We start from the raw sequence: 23,185 nt of genomic DNA on the forward strand, positions 1-23,185 counted from the left end.
TAAATATGGAAGAGCAGTTTGTAATATGAATACATTTTCTCTAGATGAGATCACAGTTTTATTTTGTAAATATTACATTTAAGTATATATATACACACATATATGTACAACTATATATACATGTGCATATATATGTAAATTTATATTTATATATAATATCTTTATATAGATAGATATCTGTGGACAGGTTATTGATTATAGAGACCCAAAAAAGCAACTCAGTAATTGTTCAAAATCCTCCTCACTGACTGCTGGTGTATAGTGTAAGAAGCCCCGCATTGTTTGCACTCAGAAAGCCAGATCTTTTAATGGAACACTCAATGTTGAATTTTAAGTCTGAGGAGAAGAGATTCTAGGGACTCCCTTCCTCTATTAAGTTGGGAATGGCCTGGAAGTATTAAACAGACGACAGTATACTGACTTTTACTTTATAGGAAGTAATTGGCTTTTAGTCCAATTAGAGAACTGGAGAAGGCCAGAATGAGGGAGGAAAAGTCCAAATTATCTACGAACGAAATATTCCCCAATACAAGCCTCTCTCTTAACACAGATGATCATCCAGGAGCTCCAGCGTTACTCCTTGAACTATCCAATGGGCACTCGCTGTCTTTCCTTAAGGCCGACGGCCGGCGCCTTCTTGGAAGGGGACCTGCGGCCTTGGTGCCCAGCCTTGGCTCTCCCAGATCGCCGCAGCCCATTTAAAACCTCAGGGCCTCACAACTCCCTGGCCTCCCCCTGTGAGGTAGGTTAAGTAGTAGTATCCCCATTTTGCAGCTGGAGAAACTGAGGCAAATGGAGAGGCAATCTGATTACTTGTTCAAGATCCCCAAGCAAACTGCTGCCTGGAGTCAAGATGTCTAGGTTCTTATTCTAGGGATAAAATTCCTGTCTTGGCTAAACGTTTCCTTTAAAGCTCAAACAATAGGTAGGAATTTGGCAAAACCTGAAAGATCTTAAAACGAGCAGGCTCGTATTCATGTGCTATTTAGTTTTTATGTTTGTTGTTTGTGTGGTTTAGTTTTTGTTTTGTTTCCTAAAACCCGTGGGAATTACCTGTCTGGTCATGTAGCAGCTTTTTAGGAAAGCGGACTGTGCGGTGTGGTTCTAAGTGCAGCCTTGATAAAGCCCAGTGCTATACTGGTAGGTACACACATTTTATCATGTGAAAAACACGAAACAATATGTCCCCTTAATATTGGGTAAAACCAATTGCAAGCCCTCCCACTCCCTACTAATACAGACTGCCACCAAACAAGCAGACAAAACACTTCCCCAGCAACAACTACACATCAAGGGGAAGATGTCTTATTTCCTGGACCTACTACAATGTACAGAAAATAACAGATGGTGTTATAAAATCCCACCCTATGTCTCCTGCTACAGAAATTGTTATGCTTGTGTCTACCTACTCAGTCTGTGGAATAAACAATTTTCTTTAGGAAGCACAAAATAGTTAAAAAAAAATTCTTATTTTTAATCATGCATATTTATTTCCTTTTAATCTCCTTGTCTTCTATGAATTTCTATCTGTACAGTTTTGTTGCCTCAGTTTCTTCCTTTTATTTTTGTACTTGAAGTAGTTCCAGAAAAAAAAAAACACAAAACCTCAAAACTGGTAACTTGAAAGTATGGTTTGCCTGCCTTCCTGCCCTCCTGCCCGGCTGCCTAACACAGGTAAGACCTACAACAAATGGACAGTTACAACCAAGTTAAATCAAACCTGGAAGGGAGGTAGCTGAAATCTGTCTCTAAGAATTATTTTCAACAAATAGCATTTAAGCATTGGCCAAGGTGGGACTAGGGCCAAGAGAATCATCTAGGTAGTGACTCAGCATGCTGCAAACAGGAGTAGCAGCCGACACCTTGCACCTTCAAAGCCCCACTGTTTATGGCCACTGATCTCTCCCTTCCATTAATACCCAATCAGCCCCACAAATGGACTTCTCAAGGACTGTCTCTCCTAAGAGGTTGTTGGCACAGAATTGGGGATGGGGGCCATGCAAGTCCTCTGTGCAGGCAGTCAGGGTTGTGGCTTAAAAAAACTTCCCAAGACAGTGCTTAGAGGGCTGTCTACCTCATCTTTTCATTCTTGCTGCTAACAGGCTAATCCTTTTGCAGACCCAGAACCCTCAAGTGCTGAGCTGCCTCCTTGTGAGTATTCCATTGTCCTCAACAGGGGAGGATAGGAAGGATGAGACCATGAGGTTTGTTCCCAGAAAGAAAATGAAACTGGGTGTCAGTGCACTGCACAAATAGAGCAGACCCACCTCCACTACGGTTTGCAAAGGGCTATTAATTACACCTTCCATGTGGGCATGAGGCTGACCATCAATCAAGTAGCCTCTCTTGCCTCATAGCCTTGGCAAATATGAATTTGTGAGTCACAGGTTTGAATGATGATGCTAAGGAGACAGGGCGGATGTTTGCTCAGAGGGTTTAACTCAATCGGTGAATGTGAAGATAGAAGCCAGCCTTCTGGAAACTTTGCTCATCTGGAGAATGTGGGGATAGGCAAGGGTGAGAGTGAAGGAAGAAAGGGAATGAGGGTCGGTTTAAGAGACGCTGAGGAGGTTCTTCTGTGATTCCTGCAACCCCACCGTTAGTAAGGTCTCCAAGGCTGTCTGCATTGCCTAATGTTGTAATAAAGCAACAAGGAGGGATGTCAAAGTTAGAAGATAGGAACTAAGGTAACTAGCACCGCACAGTATGATAACTCAGCCAGAGCAAGAGTTGGGAAGAGCTCTTAGACACTGACTGGAGAAGGGTACAAAATGGGATGAAGTCTTCTATTATAATTCTTATTTTGCTAACAATTGGCCCTGGTCATTATAGAAAGAAAATGTCCTGAAGAAAAAGAGTTCTTAAGGAAGAAACAAAGGATTCGAGCCTGGCCTGAACAAGGGCGGCAGCCTCTCCATTCTGGAACTCAATTTCAGAGTTTGTAATCTAGTACAAACCACACAAAACTATTTCTGCACTGCATCCTTATTTGTGGGCACCAGTGCAAAAAGCACCTTGATAGATTTTTGTTAATAGACCACAGATGGCCACTAAATGTCTTCTCAAGTGTTCCTGGTCAGCAGGTAACTGCTGCTGGGAGTGATAGAGTAAGAAGCTTTCTGAAGCTAGTTTTGGTCCCCATAGGAAGAGGGGCTGTAGGTGATTAACAAAGCCTGCCTTGGAAGCAGGAATGAGGAGGGTCAAGCACATGTGCCTGGTATTTTCCATTCCTGTGCTAGACTTTGTTTTTGTTGGTTGTCTTCTCTAGGCTTGAGATGACTTGATTTATAGCAATCTTCAGATCATCCATCTAGTTTAGATTCCCATCGCCTCCCTTTCTTAGTGCCAGTTCTCAGAAATTATGGTCAAACTTAACCATTCTCTCCACCTCATTCTGTATTAATTTCTCCCCACATTAATCTAAAGGAGTGGACGATGACTGGCTGAAAAGAGACAAAGAGGGCCCCAAAGAGGTGGAGGCTTCCACGTGTGTTTGACTAACTTGCTATGAACTTTTGGAGGCTGAATGTGGGACAGAGGGAAGGGTTGCCCAGCCACAGGTGTGGGTAGGAGTACTGGCAGATGGAAGACTGTAGAACACATGATGGCCATGTCGGGTTGTTGGGGACTGAAGCCGAGAACTCTTGGACTTCCCTCTGATGGCCCTCTGGAACACACACAGTCTAGCTTGAGCCTATCCAAGATGATGCTCTGTTCTAGCAGTATAGCTACTTGGGGCCACGGTGAGGTCCTCAGGACCAAAGGCTGCTTTAGCCTGGAGGGGCAGGAAGGCTTGGTTAAGCGTAGTAACTCAGGAGTCCCTGCAACTCCCAACAGTCTCTGGATGGCCCCAACACCATAGAAATTTAACACTGTTCCACTTGAGTACCAAATCTAACACTGGCTTGGACATTGTGGACTCTCAGTGAGGGTTCCAGCATCTTAAGTCCCTCAACTCTCTGCCAGGGTGAGAAGCCCAACCGTACGGGACTTAACTTCTCACCATATGGCCAATGAGGGTTTTCCTCTTGCAGAAGGGCTAGAAGTGAGGAGCTGTGGGGAAATGCGGGTCACTTTTAAGGCAGACTGTTTGGTTGTGTGGGGCACTTCCTAACCTAGTCCTACCATCTTGGGGTACTCAATACATAGGCTAGAGCAGCAGGAAAAGTAGCAGCAAATGTGGTCCCAAGGCAAGATTTGGGGAATGGGTGGGTTCTGGAGGGATATTGGCCTCAAGCCTCAAGCAGGGGGCTCTTATAACACCTTGACATTGTAATCCTAAGCCATTTCCAGCTCGGCCTCAGACCCTGGAGTTGGGGTAAATCCCCCACGGCAGCGGAAAAATCGGGCGAGGGGAGGCTGTGTGTACTTTGGATTCTTTACCTCTTCCTGGGTCCTACTTTCCTAGAAGGTAGGTGATCAGAGGCCACTTCACTTCTGATCCCAAAGGACCACACCACTGTGCATGCCCTACATATTCCAAGCCTCAGGGAGTGAACTATCTTGGCATCTCAACATGTGGTCTTAGCAGTTTCTGCAACTTTCTTTCTCCCAAGGACAGTGTTGGCTAGGAGCTTGGGAAAGGAAAGATTGACTTTGTTCCAGTCTCTCTCTGCTCAGTCTCCAAAACTGCCCTCACACAGATGTTTGTATGGGTGCGTATGCATGCATGTGTACTAACCACAGATGTGCACGCTCCTGGATAGAGAACGTGTTCCTTGCTGTGGTCACGTGACAAATGGTTAGAGTTTTAGGAGGCTCTGGGACTGCACACAGTATATGTAATCCATCTAAGACTTTGGGATGGGATTCCATTCCATTAGTTAACATGGCGAGACTTGGTTCATGTGCCCCCACTATGAGTCCTTCCTGGGTGAAATTAAAGGCAGACCGGTTGGTTGGGTGCTAAGGATCCCTGGTGTGGAGAGGCCATTCCATTGAGCAGCTGACTGTGAAATCAATACCAAAGGGATGCGGGTCCTGGCGGTGGGAATTCTTTGACAACTCCTTGTCCTTCCTTAGCCATGGCTGTATCCCCGGAGATCTTTCCGGCTGTGTTCTCGGGCCTGGGGGTCCCGACAAGCACAGTCGCCTTGTAGGTCACAGGACATAGGGAAGGGGGTGACCTGCAGAGAGAAAAAGAGAAGAGGTGAACCAAATGGTTGCATCTGAAGCAATAATTTTCAGAGGGGCAGGACAGGGCAGGGGACAATTGCTGGACTGGGGGGACAGCAGATTCAAGTCATGGCTTTGCTTCTTTCTAGGCCTATGATAACTTTTATCATGATCACCATGGTTGTTATTGTGGCAGCTTTCATTTTCAGTGGCATTTATTATGGCTCAGGCAATGGCTAAACATTTTCCAAATACGGAAACATCGAACCCTCTGATAATGCCGAAAGAGTGGCACAAAAACAATCACCCTTTTATGGATGGAGAAACTGAGGCTCAGAAGGGGGCAGGCATTTGCCCAAAGCAATAAACGGCAAATCTTGCATTTAAAGAAGGATGAGCCACCTTTCCCTTAACCCTCAGATTCCTAGCTGTAGAGCAGGTAAGACCAACATTGCACTGTGAATTCTTGGGCCGAATGAAGTTATGGGTGAAAAAGTGAAATGTACTATCCCAGAGATGGGTCACAGGATGGCACAGTGCAGTATCTGCAGGTGGCGATCAAGTGAAATAAAGGGTATGAAATTCTCTGCACACATCAGCAGTTTTGATTTTTGGGAGGCAATGATAAAAACAAAGGCATGTCTAAGCAAGCTCAGAGCTAGGGAACCAGAAATCCTGCTGGGGAATATTTCACCTAGAGATTTTTGCATAAAATTTGGTTGAAGGACCTAGGGAACAGGTTTTACCATAAGAAAAAGGGAGCAGCATACAATGTGATTTGCTGTATGTAAATATTACAAAAGCTGGCGAAAATAAGAAATAAAAATCTAAATTAGAAAAAAACCCGAGTGGCTTGAGTTTCAGTTCACACTCCGTCCCTTCACATGCTCTGTGACCTTGGGCCACCTTTCCTTTCTAGAAAAAGAGAAAGAGCCCAGCAGAGTGAACGTCTCCCCGACGCAGCCGGTGCTCTGCCTTTCCAAAGAGCACTGTGCAGCCCTTGCCTGAGCCCAGGCTGGCCTGATGCAAGCCAAGTGGATTTCACCTCATTGCATCATGGCATTTGCATATCGCCTTCCCCAGAGGGTCCCCCATCTGCACAGATGGATTTAATGACCTCATTCGCCTCCTGCCTGCGTCTCCACTGCTCACAGAGCCTCAGAGAGCATCTCTGTCTCTAGCTTCTGGACTCATTCTCGCTCCTGTATCTAATTCTTTTCCCTCTGCCTATGTGCACCCCCTCCCTTCCCTCGTACCTTCTCGCCTTCCCTCCCAACTTCTCTCCCCCTCCTGTAATTACGCAACAAGTTAAAATGTAGGAATGAACAGGAATACTGAAGTATAAGCTCCAGAAGCTCCGACACCTCACTGAGGTGTGACCTGGAGCATGTGACAATTTCTGAGTCTTAGTTAACATTCATTAAGTGGGAAGAGTGAAAGCATACGTGTCCCTGAGGTTGTGATGAGGGATGAGTGAAGTAAGTAATGAAAAACACCTAGCACACAGTGCTTGACATGTGCTCAGAGCGCAACCATTACATATACATATGCATATCTATACATGCAGGGTCTGGCACAAATAATGCCCCTTTTTTATGAGCTGATAATCTATACCAAATCTTCTATTACACAATCATAAGCATGTAATTCTGTAACATAACAATATCACACTCAAGCACACCATATGACATTGCAGGTGAAATGTTCAAATTGCTGTCCATCTTGTGCAAGGCCCTTGTTCACGTACCCTACCAGCCACACTCAGCGGCGTTACTTCCGGCCAGACCCTGTCATTTCCTCCTCTCTCTCACCTGAAGAGACAGCGACCACTCTGGTCCTGTGCATTCTTACTTCCCAAGGCCCAGCGCACAGAACAGAAGAACGCATGTTCATTGCGCCCTGTCTCTGACTCACGGCACTCGAGGCCAGCACGTCTCTTGGTTTCTCCTTTCAATTTAAACACCTGGGTGCCCGCTGCCGGCCCATAAGCTCCTCACAGCTGCTGCTTCCATGCCGCGCCTGTCTTTCTCCTCCAACTACCTGCTGTTCCCTGCTTGGCACATTTTCTTCCCAGCCTCCATGCCTTTGTGGAGGCTGTGGCTTTCAATCTAGAATATTCTCCCACAACCTCTTCACCTCCAGGAGAAGCACAGGATGTTACAACTGGAAAAGACACAGAGAAAACCCTCCAGTCTAAGTGGGGACACTGAGGGCAGAGCCAAGTCCAAATCTAATAATGGACGTTGAGGGGGGACAGTACCAGCTGGGCCTAAGAGGCCTGGTGCGGCATCTTCACTTGCCTCACGCTTGTTGAACAATTCGGGGAAAGTCCCTTCACCGCCACATCCCTGAGTTTCTCCATCTATGAAAGTGTGATTTTAAAAGCTCATGTACTCTATATGGTTGTGAGGATCAAAGAAGAAGAAATATGCAAGAGCCCGAGCACATGACCTAACACCCAGGAGATGCTTAATACTAAATACATGTGTGCTGAGTCAAATTTCCCACCAGCTCCTATTTCACCATCCGTGACACCTTTCCTGCTATTGTCCCCTCTCCCCCACCTCCCAAGCTTGGGCCGCCTATTTGTCCTCAACTCACCCACCCCTTTATCTGTCCCCTTCTCTTGCCCTTGACCACATCCTAATATAGAATGATCAGTTACCGCTAATGTCTTCTGTACGATTCTCTCTAACTCTTTCCCATTGGGCTCTACGACCCATTAGGGACAGTTTCATATCTGATTTATCGCTCATGCTTCCTGCTGCACCTCACACAGGCAAAAATTCAACAGATTCTCTCTCTTAAAATAAGACCCAAGGTCCTTACCGTGAATTCACAACCTTGCAGGACCTGATCTCCGCACGCTTCTTATACCTCACCTGGCCCCCTCCTTCCCCTCACTCTCTGTGGCTTTTTTCATTTATTGACTGGTTCCTCAAATACTGAGTGCTTTCCTACTTTGGCCATTCATGTTCCTCCGCCCTGCTGATCCTTCCTGGCCAGCTCCTCTTCATTCTTTGCGTCTTATCTCAAGTATCACCTCCTCCCTGACTCGCCTGAGTAATGATACCGTCACCCTCATCCCCTCTCACAGCATCTTATTTCGATGCCCTCCTTGTTCTGAATCACCCCTGCACTTGCAAGCCAGCTCAGTCTAGGTGGGGACCATGTCTGCCTTTGAACTGAGTCTTTATGTACTAAGAGCAGGTGTTCAATGAACCCATGAGTGGAGGGACAGATGACTACATGGATACCCAGCCAGAATACAAATCAGAGAGCCTCTGCTCTTGCACTCCCTTGCTGGGTGACTTGGTACAAGTTCCTTCCCTTCACTGAGCTTCAGTTCCCCAATCTGTATGTGAAGGTTGGATTTTAATGGTCTGTACCTTTTCATTTGTCTGAAAGTCCTTCTCAGCCTGAGACAGGCAGAAGGTAACCCCCTGGCCAGAAAGGATCTATAAATGCATATTCTCTACAAACCCTGCCTTGCATGTTCCCCTTTCTGTCACTCTCAGTTCCACCAGCTTCTCCAAAATCACCAGTTGCCAAGGCCCTGCCTCCAGTTAGTTTCTCCGGTCGGTCTGGCCACCCTAGCTCTGTGGCTGTAAGTGACCCTCCTCTCTCCTCCCCAGGTCAACCCAGGCCACTTCAGCATTTTCCCAAACAAATGTGTCTGGCACCTAAGGAAAGGAACCCCAAGCAGAATATAACAAAGTCTAGAAGGTTTGATCTCAGGAGGCAGATCCGCAGCCAAAACAGCTACTTGTCTCCACCACACACTTGAAAATGCAGCTGTGTTCACTGAGCCCTCACAAGGAGTTTGGGAGCAGATACTCCTGGGTCCGGGGTAGGCTCCACACAGGCACTGTGTGACTTCCGACAAGTCCTTGGCCCCCCGTGGACTTCGCCTCCCCACCTGTAAGACAAGGGTCTTCAGAAAGACCCCGCAGTGTTCTGAGAAGGAGCCAATGACATAGTGTTGCCTCCACGTCCTCTCGCAGGGCGCCCGGTGCAGAGGAGATGCCTTGCGTACCCCGTTCCTTCCTCCCGTCCCTCCTCTCGCTTCTGCAGGCACTGCCTTTCCTGCCATATCAAGGGCCAACAACTGGACAGAGGAGGGTGCAGAGGGCCAGCTCCATCTGCTCTCCCAGGTGCTCCTGGGCCTGACCTGGAAGAGACTGGGGAAGCCTGTTCGTCCAGATTAACAGCAGTGAATGCCACCTTACATGCACGTGCGCACACACACATACACATGCATGCAGGCACACTAGCATTTCCTGAGGGTCTTCCATGGGTACATGATTTCCATGTGCTAGTGTGTTCACACTATACCACCTCGCAAGGCTATCGTTACTAGTTACCCATCCTGCAGATGAGAAAATAGAGGCTTCAGAATGTTTAAAACAAAACACACTTTCCCTGGGCTTCGCTACCAGTCAGCAACTAGATGACGCAGGCTTCTGAACCCCACTCCCACCATCGAGAGTTCCCAGCAAGTGAGAGTAAGGGCAAGACACCCTCTTCCCCACCCGGCCAGGCCGACCACTGCTTTGTCTGAGAGCCAATAGCCTCTTCTCCTTTATTATGTGCCTGCATCATTGCACTCACCCTCCTTAACACCCCCAATAAGGCAGCTATTCTCACTATCCCCGTTTTACCTCTTGGAGGAAACTAAGATGCAAAGAGGTGAGTCACTGAGCTGGCAAGTAGCCTGGGATCCGCGTCCCTGTTTGTGACCGTTCCTCCGTACTGTCCCCCCAAATGGCAGACAGTGTGGGAGCCAGGGTTCCCTCTTCACAGAGCAGAAAACTAAGCATCCTGATAAAGTCAGCTCTTAGCAGAACTCCCAGATGCCCTGACTGCCCAAGCAGCTTGCCACCTTCTCCCCCACGTGGCCTCCCAAGGAAACCTACCACCCACGGCACAAGCGCCTGCGGTGGCCAGTTTACATTTGGCATTCCCAGCACCGTGTGGCTAGGCTGTCCCATAAATGGCTTGGCCACCCACTCTGGGATTCTGTCAACAAGCCCAGGTCAATGACTAAAGGCCAGGATTCTCTCCTTTTTCCCCTCTAGGCTGAGGACATTGCTCGGGCCCAGGGGTTCCTTCCTCTGGGTGAGCTGCCCAGGCTGACACCTCCATCCACGCGTGGGAGCGGCTCAGGAACGCAGCCCAAGCAAATGCACCACAAGGCCCTGGCTGCAGGTCTCATCTGAGGCTGAGAGTCAGGCAGGGGCTGGACTCTGACTCAGCCTCAGCAGCCAGGTCACAAGTGGAGAGTGTGCAGTGGGGGGACCAAGAGGCTCCCTGTGCTGAAGGTCAGAAAGCCTTGACTGTCCGCCGCCCACTGTGGGTCCTCGGGCAAATCACTTGGCCACTCTGAGTCTCGGGGTGTTCAGAGTGTTGATGGAAGATTTAATGAGACCAAGTCGACGGAGGTGTGCCGTTCGGTATGAGGACTCCCCTGCAGGCTCCTTGGAGGTGGGGTGGGTCCGTGCCTGGCAGAGGGCATGGAACAGTCAGTGAATGCGAAGGTTTGTTTAAGTGTGAAGAAGCCAGGATAAAATGGAGGGAAGGGGTGGTAAAGTGGAGAAAAGCGCCACCGTAAACCAGAAGGAGACTTGGGTTTCGTTTTTCCCCCTCTTACTGACTTAGTGTGTGCTGTCAAACAAGTGACTTCCGTTTTGGGGGCTTCCGTTTCTCCATCTGGAAAACGGAGGTAATAACAATCCTGCCCCACGGAAGTATTTTGGATAAAGTATAAAATTCAAGCAAAGCCTTTAGCATGGCGCAAGGCAGGGAGTATGTGCGCGGTTGATGATGACGCTTGTGATGTGTCTTTGCCCTGGTGGTGGCGGCGGTGATGATGTGGTGGTAATGGCGGTGACGGTGGTACTGGCAATAGTTATGCTGTGTATTTTTCAGGATGGAAGTCTGATTCCTTCATAGGACACGAGATGAAACAAGTGTCTAATTCGTCCACATGAAAAAGTCAAAGCTGTACCCCAAATGAGGAAATCATAGCACTCTAGCAGCCAGTGATTTTTCACCATGGGGGAATTTATCTTATCTGTTTAGCCATTTGCCTGTAATCTTTACTGACCTTCCAAGCTAAACACATCTGTTACCTCTTCCAGGAAGCCTTCTGGGACCTTCCAGGCTGGCTCAGTGCTTAAAATGATGGAATATCCCATTGCTCTCTGGATAAAATTCAAATTCCCCGGTTTGACTTATAGAAGCCGTCGTCACCCCTCTATGCTCAGCTTCTACCCCTTCCCCTCTTACACTGGGCTCCAGCCCCATTCAGAGAGTCACAGCTTCCTCAGTGCTTCCTCCATGTCCGGGCGCATGCACAGGCGAGGCCCTCTGCCAGAAACCATCTTCTCTTTCTCATCCTTTGTCTGGTCATCACCCTCCTTCTGTGACTTGCAAAAGACCTACCACACCTTTCACGTCTCACCTCTGTTACTTACCCCTCTCTAGAAGCTTACTGCCTCTCCTCACTTGCTGTGTCTCCACTGGCATTTACTCTACTCTAAATGCCCGACAACCAGTCCACAAGACATGGACTCAGCATGGCTGAAGCCACGTCTGTCTTGCTCATGGCCTAGCACAGTAGTACCCATAGCATCAGGACCTGGGGTTCATCCGGAAACAAATGAGGACGCATGTTCTTGCCCTTATGAAATGTTCATTCTAGCAGCAAGAAGGGTAGGGGTTGCTAGATGATAAATAATACATACAGTTCACAGTCTGTGCCTAAGTGAGAAGTGTTGTGGGGGGAGAAAGACGTGGAAGCCAAGGCAAATGGGTGTGGGAGAGCCAGGCGTGCTATTAGGTGGGTGGTCAGGCTGGGGCTCATTGAGAGCATGACACTTGGGCAAAGACCTGGGGGAGGGGAGGGAGTGAGTCATGAGGATGAATGGAGAACGTTCTCAGCCAAAGGAACCGCCAGTGACAACAGCTGTAAGGTAGGAGAATGCCCAGCCTGTGCAAGGTGTCCACAGGGCAGGGGCAAAGTGGAGAGGGGGCACCCATAATGCAGGGTGAGGTCAGAGAGAGGGTGGGCGTGGGCAGTGCACAGGGCCTTCTAGGCCATCGGGAGGGCTGGTTTTACTCTGAGTGAGAAGGGGAAACACCGCAGGGCTTGGCACAGAGGTGTGACGCCATCTGACTTTGTTTTAAAAGGATTGTTCTGGTTGCTAAGTCAAGATGGAAAAGCCATTGATGGACACCCCTAACTCTGACACTCAACATCCAGCCCTTTATCTTGGCCTCTCTGCTAAGAAGGCTGCTTTCCATCTAATGGTTTTGATGAGCTTCCCACGTCTTGTGAGAATCATTAGCCTCCTTAGACCAATGGCTACATCTGGGTATAACATTGTATTTTCACTTAGATTTAGCAAATAAATACGGCAGTCCCACACTGAGTGCCGTCACCTGGGCCCGCTGTCCCATGCACAGACACGTCTCTAGGGTTGACAGCTCCTTACTCTCTCCTGATCCCAGGCCTGAGCAGCTTTCAAGTTCTCGCTCAATGACCACTGCACTCAGGAGTCCATGGAGAGAGTCGTGAGACATGAATCTAATCCAAACATTGAGAAATAAAAACCCAGGGCAAACCTGGCCTGCCTAAGGTCAGAGAGCTCAGTCGCAGAGCTGGAACTACACCCCCCTTCCCAGGCGTCTTCCAGACTCGGTCTCCTGCAGCTGCCTGAAACACGACCGTAACTGTTGTTCCAGGCCACCACACCTTAGCACGTGTTGAATGTGTTAAGGTGATTGTCCCCTCCTCCATTACACCCCCAACACACGCTTACTGAGAATGACTCCATTTCGAAAGGAATACTTTTTGTTGTGGTGATTATGAGGGGAAACTGTTAAAGCAACGATTCTGGAAATCTGCTCTGTACTGGAGACTCCTCCAGGCTCCAACAGGAAAATAATAAACTGACATGGTGGGAGGCTGAGTCCTGCCCCTTCCTGTCTGCCTCACGCTGCAGACAGGTGTCTGGGTGAGAAACTGGTCACCCCTGTCAGACGGAGTTTCCTGCACTGTCTTGCTCTTGTCTGTCAGCCGGGCCCAGGTCACACAAGGCAGATGTGGGAAACAGCTGGTGTCTGTAGAGACAAACAAGGGGTGGAAGGATGGAGGGAGTAGACAGACATCATTCTGGGCCAAGTGACTGGGAGGCCCCAGCCCTGGGGACTGGGAAGAGGTTTAGGTGGAGAGCTGGCAAGAAGGAAGTCTGGGAGAAGGTGCTGAGCGCTTAACCCTGGGCCCGAAGTTCACACTCAGGACGCAGTCCCGGAGGACTGGGAAGCAAGAAGCCCACCCACCGGGGGAAGGGCAAGGGGCAAGCCCATGGCAACAAGATGTCCAGAGCAGGGGCTAGAGGCAGGTGCTGTGTGGTTCAGTCACGGGTCTGCCTCTCAGCTCTACCACTTACTGGCTGTGTGACCTTAACCCTCCAAGCATCCGTTGCATCATGTATAAAACGAGGATGCAAAGACAACACCTACCACAGCGCTACTGCGCTGATGAAAGGACATGCCATGACGCGTGTGGGAGCGGTTAGCACCACGCTTGGCAGATAGCGAGCTCTCCATAAAGAGTAGCTGCATAATTTGTGTGGGGTCAGGAAAGGCTCTATCCTAACACAGCTCTGTCACCTCGTACCCCTCCGAACCTCAGCTCTCTACCTTGCTGGGTGGTTCTGGAGTCTAACTGAGATATTAGGCACAGAGAACCCAGCCCACGGCCAAGCACATACATGTGCTCCATTAGTGGAATTACTACACTTGGGAAGGTGCATGAAGCAAATCTGCCCTACCCATGGGTTTCTGGGTGACGGTCTGGGTGCTCACAGTCAGGGAATGTCCCATGATATGTGTCTGGGGCCAACAGCACAGGTGGCAGCAGCAGGTATGGGCCAGGGGGTGAGAGGGAGGCATCTGGCCCCTCGCCTGCTTGCGGAGGCTTCCTGCTGTGGAAACTGGAGACAGAAACCAGGACATTTTTCCACTCTGGGGAAACTCCTGTCTGGGATGTCAGGGATGACTGGCAAGGCTGGGAACCTCAGCTACTCCCCACCCTGTCTTTGCTGCTGGGAAAAGCTGCTTTCTCCCTCGCCAAGGGGAGGGTCCCGCACCCAAGGTTCCTTGGCAGTCTGGGCTGGCAGTGAACTGTCTCCAGCCGGAACGGAGAAGGTCATGCCCGGGCGCTCTGAGGACAAGGTCCTATCCCCACCTGTTTTCCTCTTCTGGGACTCAGCCCCGTGCCCAAGAAAGAGCTGGGCCTGTGAGTCAGACAGAACTGGATTCGGATGTGAGCCTTGGCACTCGCTGCCCGGGGAGCTCAACAAGTCCCATGGGCCCCTGAGCCAAAACCGGGTCACCTGCGCAACAGGAATAATAGCGACTTGGGATGAAAGGAGGATTAAAGGAGGTGATGGAGGACGAGTGTCTGACGGCGCGTGGCATATACGGCCGCTCACTTAGGGGGGGTTTCATATTCTTATGGATTTCTCCCACTTATTGTCTCTATAAACCAGTCTACTGCAGGGAGTAGCTGAGTGTTTACAACAGAAAGCAGGAGAGTTTCAAGAAGTTGGAGTTCATGTAAAAATTAAACTGGGAAAGGAAGAATGACCTTAATTTGAGACACCTTTTTTTCTCCACAAGAAAGACTTCCAGGAATCTCGAATCTGGAGAAAGCCCCAAACTCTTCCTAACAGCTAGTAACTAAGGCCAAGCCACATACACCAAAGAGAGGCCCGTAGGCTCTGAGCCACCCGGCACCTGTAGTTCTGACAGCTTTCTCCATCCTGCCCCGCCGCGGTCCCCCTTCCTCTGCAAAACTGCTACTCATGATCACTTCCTCGGGGAAGCCTTCTCTGCCTTTCACACCGTTCTCCGTTCTCCGTAAGAGCTCGCAAGTCCCTTTCACTGCCTCTTCCACAGCGGGAACTCAACGCATAATTGCACATCTCACTGCTCAGTGTGTGGCGGCCTTCGTAAGTCTCAAGCTCCGCAAGGGCCGGGGCCTGGCCTGCACATGCACGTGGCCTGGGCCGGTGCTGGGCTCCCAGTTGTGCTCGGTGAACAGGCGTCTCGTTCCAAGGAGCAAGCCCGGCCGTCTGCATTCTGTAGTCTTGGCTATCAGAAAGAACAACTTGAAGTGGAAGAAGGGAATCTTTTCTACACACAGGAAGCCAAAATGACATCTATGACGTGGGTGGGAAAGAGAAGAAAGAGGACGAGGAAGCGTATTCAGAACAGGCAAAGAAGTGCCTCTGGGTCCCTTAGTGAAGAAGTAACTCTCATCTCAGGGCCCTGAGCCTGAAATCGCTGCAGCAGAAGTCAGTATAGAAACAGAAAGTCCAATGCCTTTTGGGTGGGGTGTGTGTGCATATCCATCAGTGATACCTGTGATCAAATGATTTTTCAGCTCAGATGGTAGATGAGGATAAAAATAGAAATAGTTTCCCATTCACTCATTCATCACGAAACTACCTCTCAACTCAGGTTGCCCAGGTTGCCCACCTCTCTCCCAGCTCTTAGCTGGGGCCCCAAACTCTGGTCCCAGGTCTGGTTGGGAGGAAGGTGGACGTGGCGCTCTTCTGTGAGTGATCGACATGCATCTCAGTTTAATGTTTCAGTTTCACTATAAACACTTGAATTGCTCCTGTTGCATCCTGATATACAAAGGAAGAAAACCACAACCAAGACTGCACCCCTAACTCTGTAAGTGTGAAAAACAAGAGAGATTATAAAATGCTCGACAGCCATGACTGACCTTGCTGGGAATGCCCCATCTTCTCGCTTCCCCTCGACGTTAGCCATAGCCCCGGAAGTGCATATTCTCTGTAGGATTTTACATGCCAGCCTCCTGCCGCTGACACTCTTTTCCTGACCACTTTCCCGCTCCTTCCCCTCCTCCCTCACGTTGCAGCATCGAATGCTGATCCTTCTGCAGAACCTTCTCCCACCTCTTGCCCGAGCCTTCACAGCACTCTGTCCTTCCCTTCTAATATCAGGTACTGTGCTTCCATTTATTTGTCTAAGCTTTGATGGTTAGGGACCACATCCGCAAAAGTTATCCATGAGCCTCAAATCTCACTCAGGGCCAAAGCACGTGACATTAGCTCAACTCCTGGCTAGAAGAATAAAAAATGCAACGCAACGCAACACAACACAACACAACACAACACAGCTCATAGGCTAGTTGCCATCAGGTAGCAGGGATCCTGGGCCCAGTAAGCTTGAGAGGCCCGCAGGAGGGCTGCCAGGGGAGCGGGGCACTGCCTACCTTTTTGGTCTTCACCGTGGACGTGCAGCAATCCCCACCGTCGTAGTTGCAGAAGGCTCTGTTGTTGATGGCATCACAGTAATTATCTCCCATGAAGGGCTACAGAGGAGGAGAGAGGCAGGAGGAGAGGTGCCGAGTTAGCATCCTGGAGTGAGTTGGGTGTGGCCTCGGTCATCATTTAGCCGCCTCTCATCTTCTCACACACCTCTACTTGGCTTCAGATCCCAACATCCCTTTGAACAATGGTCTTATCCAGCCAAGATTTTCCCAACTAAAGATGCTAACTGTGGGAGACACACTCCTGTACACTGGGGAATGCAATGCCATGGATAGACCACTTACATCTTCCTAAAGCAAGGGGCTCATTTTAGTGCAAGAAATGATAAGAAAAATTGAGTCCCCTTGCCCCGCTTTTCCTGGTAGGAGGTAATGAAAAATAATTTATAATAAAATATATACAAATATATTAGGAAGCTAAATGTGAATTGCCCAAGAATTATAAAGATCCAATGCTGGAATTCACAGGAATTCGGCACAACGGTCTGTGTGTGACTGTGGGCCTCCTACTGCTCTCAGGTGCTTTACATGTTCGTTTTCTTCTTTTGTTCTCCAGCAACATGTGAGGTGGGCATCGCTAGTTTCATGTGGCAGATGAGGACTCTGAGACTCAGGGCAAGAAAGGGCATCAGCCAAGATCATGCAGGCAGCGGCAGAGGAGTGAATTGAACCTAAGCTGGCTCCATGTTTTCCTCTTTATCACTCTAGGCTCTGCCACGCACTGTTTTATTTCTTTTTTCCCTCTGTTCCTCTAACTCTGTGATGCTCCAAAGAGGAGGAAAAAATGAGGGAGTTAAGTCAGTACTGATCTGAACCCAAAGCCATCCTAGGGGAAGTCAGGAGCCTCTGCAACCTTCCACCCCCGCCCCCACCCCTATGCCTACGCCCAAGCACTTGTATCTCCCGATCTGAGCACTTAGCATGCTGTCCTGTATGGTCTGTGGATGTACCTCAGCCCCTCAAAGACATAGGCAAATATGAAGTTCATCTTTGTCTCCAAATCGCTGAGTTTAATGCTGGGTACAACTTTGGATCTCAGAGGTGTTTTCAAAATGGAATGTAATTGTACTGACAAAGCAAGAAGGCAGTTGTCAGTGGTTTAAAAAACCTGGATTCAAGGCTTTGAAATCTCAGCCAACTGGGTGGTTATTTGATGGTTTTGGCTGAGTGGCTTTTCTTCTCTAAGCCTCAGGACTCCCAGTACTGAAGAGGCAGGGCTAGTCCACTGATTTCTCAAAGCACTGAGCATCCCCTTCCTCCCATCAGAGGCAGTATTATGTGACTCTCCGATATACAGAAGGCAGATGAAAGTGAAAGCCCTGTGATGGAAGCTCTGGCTAGGGTCTCTAATGCTCAGTGACTCATGGGAGGGAAAGGTATCATCAGTTGGCTAAGACCACTGCATCCTAGCACAACCCCTGTGATTCAGTGGCTCCTCCTTCTAGCCTGACTTCTCCACCCCGTCCCAAGCGCACAAGGAGTCCACCCTAAATGGCATCCCTGGCTTTTGCATCTCTGCTACAAGTTCACAGAGTCTTTGTGCCCCATCTCACGGTGCCTGGTTCCATTTTAACACTGCCCTGTCAATGCTGAACAAAGATCTCAGCAAAATAGAGCCTATACTCAAGTGCATGTGTGTGTGCATGCACTTGCAGTTGACTGTGAGCGCGGGTGTGACTGCCATGTGACTGCCATAAGAAACGCATAATAGCATTTATATTAGGGTGGCACAGACGACAAACACATGATAAGCCCTATGTTTTTCTCTGTGCCTTGGGAGACCTGCCTGTGGGCTCAGTTTATGTTCTTCCTCATATTATAGGTAAGCAAATTAATGAAAGAAATGAAACGTCCCTTCCTTAGAATGAAAGGAATTGGCATGCTAAAGGGGTACCTCAGGAAAAAGATGAGGAAGAAGAGACAAAAATGAATGAAATGGTTCTATATTTTTTAATTTGGCCCTTGAAAAAATCCAGTCTCATCATTAGCTACTCTCCTCTATGTGCCTTTCTTGCAGCCACGTCTATCCATCCAACCATCCATTCCTCCATCCATCCATCCATCTGTCTTCTACTCAGTGCTATTTATTGAATGGCTACTTGTTACACATGCATTAAAGCAAAAAAAAAACACAAAAACATAATAGTGAGTCAGTATAGATAATACTCCTACTCCTCTAGACCTTACCCATTAGTGAGGAGGGAGACTTTAATCAACTAATCACACATCTAATTGGCCAATTTCAACTCTGATAAGAGCTACGGAAGAAAGTACATGATACTGTTTGAATAAAGAGGGGAAGGATTTGACCTAATCAGGGAGCTTTGTGAAGGTGTCACTGAGGAAAGGATGTTTCAACTGAGACCATAAGATGAGTGGGAGTTAATTAGATAGGGGTGGAGATGGGAGAATTTTCAGAGAAAGGGGCATGTGAAAGATATGCTACTTAGAGATTTCTCCGGTCTTTGGTAATTCGCATGCTGCTACTCCTAATAATGTAAACAATTCATTTTTCAAAATCTAGCTCAAACATCACGCCTCTGACATGCCTTCCCTAATATCCCCAAGATGTTCTGTGCTTCTGCAGTCTCCTGAACTCCTTTGGTTATAATCTCTGGACATATTTTAGAATGTACTCCTTAATTTTCTATTTCCTTTACTACACCGTGAGTTCCTTATGGGCAGGAATGTGTGCCATCAATTTTTATATTCTAGATTTCCCAGAAAACTGCCTGTCAACTTGAGCCACACTTTATCAAATAGATGTTCCTTAAGTGTTTATTTAGCAAGATGGTGGTTGATGGGTGGATGTGTGCAGGCATGGATAAGTGGATGCACGGATAGATGGGGAGCAAGAATGACTCAAGGGGAGCATAGTTACTGTTTTCACTTAGCTAAGATCATTTTATTCTTAGAACCTAGTGTAGTGTCGGGCACACAACAGGCACTCAGCGAAGCTGTGATGAGTGAGCGAACCACCACTTGGGACACAGCTTCGGGTAGAGGCCTGGGGGCTCAGGGTCCCAAACCCTTTCTGATCTTGGCTACCTCTAGACACTCTAGGTTGAAGGCCGCTCCCTAGACCCAATGTGAGTATCTCTTCTAAGCTTTTTTTTCAGCCCCAGACAAGAGACAAACTATTAGCTCTAAGCCAAGGAAGAAAGGAGACGAGGGGGCACCTGCAAGGACAGAGGCGATAAGCATCATTGGCAGGGCTCGGAGCCCGCAGGTGAGGGTCTCTGAGGCCTCAGCGCTGCGTCAAAGGAAGGATCGAATTCTGCTGTCACACTGGCTGCCCAGACCGCCGACTCAGCAGAACGAGCGCCCAGGTAACCCAAGCTTCCTCCTCCCGAAATGCTGGGCTGATTCACAGAGATGGGAGGAAGCGACAGCGACATGGCCTTGGCCTTGATTTCCCTGTTCCTGGCTGACTCTTGGAAGGATGGGGTCCTTAAAGACTCCTCTGTTAAGTGTCCTGAGAAGATGCCGCAAGAGGTCCCTAACCAAAACAAAGAAAAAAATGTGTGACCCAGGGACTGTCTTGTGACACTTCCAGGCCAGAGGAAGGTTCATGAGCAGCACGTGACCTAGTGGAGAAGAAAGGCACCTGCCTGGGAGTCAGGAGACCTGGATTCGTGCTTTGGCTCCGTGTCCACTATGCGGTGCCACCTTGGGCCAGCCCATCCCTTCTCGGACCCACCGTTCCCAGTCCAGGCCGCAAATGAATAGGATGAGATCACCCTGAGAACCCACCCAATTTTGGCATTGTGTCAAATTTTAGACCTGCCACTTTCTAGGGCTCAGTTTCCCCATCTTTAAAATAAAAAGTCTGATTTAGATCATGAAGAAGAGCATTTCTGGCTCTGACAGTCTAAGAAATACATCAAAAACGAAATTCTCTAGAACGCTGTCTAGTCCTTTTCACCTGCATTTTCCTGAGTGGGATCTTGGGGGACCACAGAGAACTGGACATCAGCCTGGGTGGGATTTGGGGCCTCCTTTTCACTGCCAGCTGAGAAAAACCACAGGGGCTTGTGGGTGCACAGAAATGCCATTCAGTTTTATGAGAAGCACCCCTTTGATAACACAGATGACATCCTAAGTAGCCTGCCCCCCCCGCCCCCAAGCTTGTCACTGTTACATAGAGACACAACTCCAGGGCATGGCTGTGAAGTCAGAGAGCTGAAGGAAGGGCCAGAGGGCATCTCCCACTTTCAGCCCAACAGTCGGGTCTCAGGTGTCCACATCACTGCTGGGGTCGAAGAGCATGTGAATGGCACACATGCGGCAGAGGAAGTGATCTCTCCGTGAGGCGCGCATCGGTAAAGCGGGAATTGACACAACCTGCCTTGTATGGTTCCATGACGCTTCAGTGTGATAATGTTGGTAAAGTTTCTGGTGTATCACAGATGCTAAATCAATATGGTCTCCCTCCCACCCTCACTCACAAGTGCAATATTATCCTGAGCACAGGCTTAGTGGATGGAAAAGCCTGACAGGAATCCTGATTCTGTTACCCATGAAACATATTTTTGAGTATGTTTGTTGATATTGCTGTGCCTCAATTCCACCATCTGTAACATAGGATTGCTGATTCCGGTCCAAGAAGTCTAGTGAAGGGGTATGTACAGCATCTATCTCGTGGAGTAAATGGTAGCCACGATTAATAGAATGGTAACAGTAATAACAGCAGGCACATTTCTAGGAACTCACCTCACAGCCTTTGACACAGTGGATCAGGGCAGGGTGAGGGTACCACTTGAGACCAGCTGTGCAGACAACTCTCTGTGGAGAGAGGGAGAGAGGTCAGAGGGGTTTGGTTCTGGCGGGGAACCATCTCTTTGTCAGCACCACGTTAAACCGCCCCACCTCTTTTTGGAGCTTCCTCTCTGACCTCAGCTTAGCATTTATGTGCAGGATTTGCCCAGGTACTTGCAATAACAGGAGCCATAATATTAAAATAACTTTTCTGTTTGCTGCAGGTGTCCTGATTCTGTATTTCCCTGGCAGGAACAAGGCCTGACAAGGAACAGAATGGAGAGATGAAGATGGGATCTGAAAGGACCTTTTGAAAATCCATGTCTGATCTTTGACCCATGGACAGAGTTGAGAATAAGGTGTGAGGAAGGGCAGAGAGAGTGGGCATGCATGTGTGTTCATGTACGTGTGCATGTGTGTATGTGTGTACATGCATGCCTGGTGCATGTGTATGTGCCTGCAGCAGGAAGGGGGGAGAACAGTGTGGAGAAGGGAGAATGAGAACACTGAGGGCCACTTTCCCAGGACCACTGTCAGAACACATTGAAGGGGCACATTCTTTGGTGCCATTTTGGATCTAATGAATCCACATCTCTAGGGTTCACGGCCTGGGACTCTACATTTTGAAAACAAGCCTCCACAGCTGGAGGACCAGGCAGTACCACATGTGTGTGCAGATAAACCGGGAGGAATAACTGGGGAGCGAGACAGACCATGCAACCCAGGGTTCACACGTGGGAAAAGAAAGCTCAGAACCTCTGGTTGTAAAAGCCTGTGGGGGTTGCGGCAGTGGGCGAAACTCCCAGCTTCACAGAAGAGTCCGTTGGAGAGACCCACAGGTCCTAGAACATACACAAACCCACCTACCGGGCAATCAGCACCAGAAGGGCCCAATTTGCTTGTGGGTAGCAGGGGAAGTGACTGAAAGGTGGCCAAAAACTGAACAAGCAGCATTGTTCCCTCTCTGACCCCTCTCCCACATACAGTGCCACAACGCAGCCACGTGGGTTGCCCTGCCCTGGTCAATACCTAAGGCTCTTCCCCTTCCAATGTAACAGGAGCACCAAAATGAAAAAATATGGCCCAAATGAAAGAACATATAGAAACTCCAGGAAAAATACAACTAAGTGATGAAGAGAGCGCCAACCTATCAGATGCAGAGTTCAAAACACTGGTAATCAGGATGCTCACAGAAATGGTTGACTATGGTCACAAAATAGAGGAAAAAGTAAAGGGTATGCCAAGTGAAATAAAGAAAAACACACAAGGAAACAACAGTGAAGGAAGGAAACTAGGACTCAAATCAATGATTTGGAGCAGAAGGTAGAAATAAGCATTCAACCAAAACAGAATAAAGAAAAACAAGAATTCAAAAAAATGAGAAGAGGCTTACGAACCTCCAGGACAACTTTAAACATTCCCACATTCAGATCATAGGGGTGCCAAAAGGAGAAGGGAAGAGAAGGAAATTGAAAACTTATTTGAAAGAATAATGAAGGAGGAATTCCCCACTCTGGCAAAAGAAATAAGACTTCCAGGACATCCAGGAAGCTCAGAGAGTCCCAAAGAAGTTGGACCCAGGGGAGCACACACCAGGGCACATCATAATTACATTACCCAAGATTTAAGAGGAGGAGAGAATCTTAAAAGGAGCAAGAGAAAAGGGGACAGTTACCTACAAAGTTGTTCCCATAAGACTATCAGCTCATTTCTCAAAAGAAACCTTACAGGCAGGAAGGGGCTGGAAAGAAGTATTCCAAGTCATGGAAAGCAAGGACCTACATCCAAGATGACTCTGTCCAGCAAAGCTCTCATTTAGAATGGAAGGGCAGATATAGTGCTTCCCAGAGAAGGTTGAGTTAAAGGAGTTCATCATCATCAAGCTCTTAATATATGAAATGTTAAAGGGACTTATCTAAGAAGAAAAAGATCAAAACTATG

General features: G+C 48.5%; 1 protein-coding gene across 1 annotated transcript in view; it reads right to left on the reverse strand.

Annotated features, from left to right (window-relative positions):
• Nucleotides 1–4,873: 4,873 nt before the first annotated feature.
• Nucleotides 4,874–23,185, reverse strand: part of PAPPA (pappalysin 1) — a 216,246-nt gene continuing 197,934 nt past the window's right edge. Inside the window, exons 20-22 of the mRNA XM_054584482.1 lie at nt 21,200–21,271; nt 16,430–16,528; nt 4,874–5,126 (exon numbers count right to left, since the gene is read on the reverse strand). Of these exons, the coding sequence (XP_054440457.1) occupies nt 5,019–5,126; nt 16,430–16,528; nt 21,200–21,271 (279 nt within the window). The 3' untranslated portion in view covers nt 4,874–5,018. The remainder of the gene's footprint in view (nt 5,127–16,429; nt 16,529–21,199; nt 21,272–23,185) is intronic.

The sequence above is a fragment of the Pteronotus mesoamericanus genome, unplaced genomic scaffold (assembly GCF_021234165.1).
Source record: "Pteronotus mesoamericanus isolate MK-2021 breed Mesoamerican mustached bat unplaced genomic scaffold, CSHL_Meso_final contig_78, whole genome shotgun sequence".
Taxonomy (NCBI): Eukaryota; Metazoa; Chordata; class Mammalia; order Chiroptera; family Mormoopidae; genus Pteronotus; species Pteronotus mesoamericanus.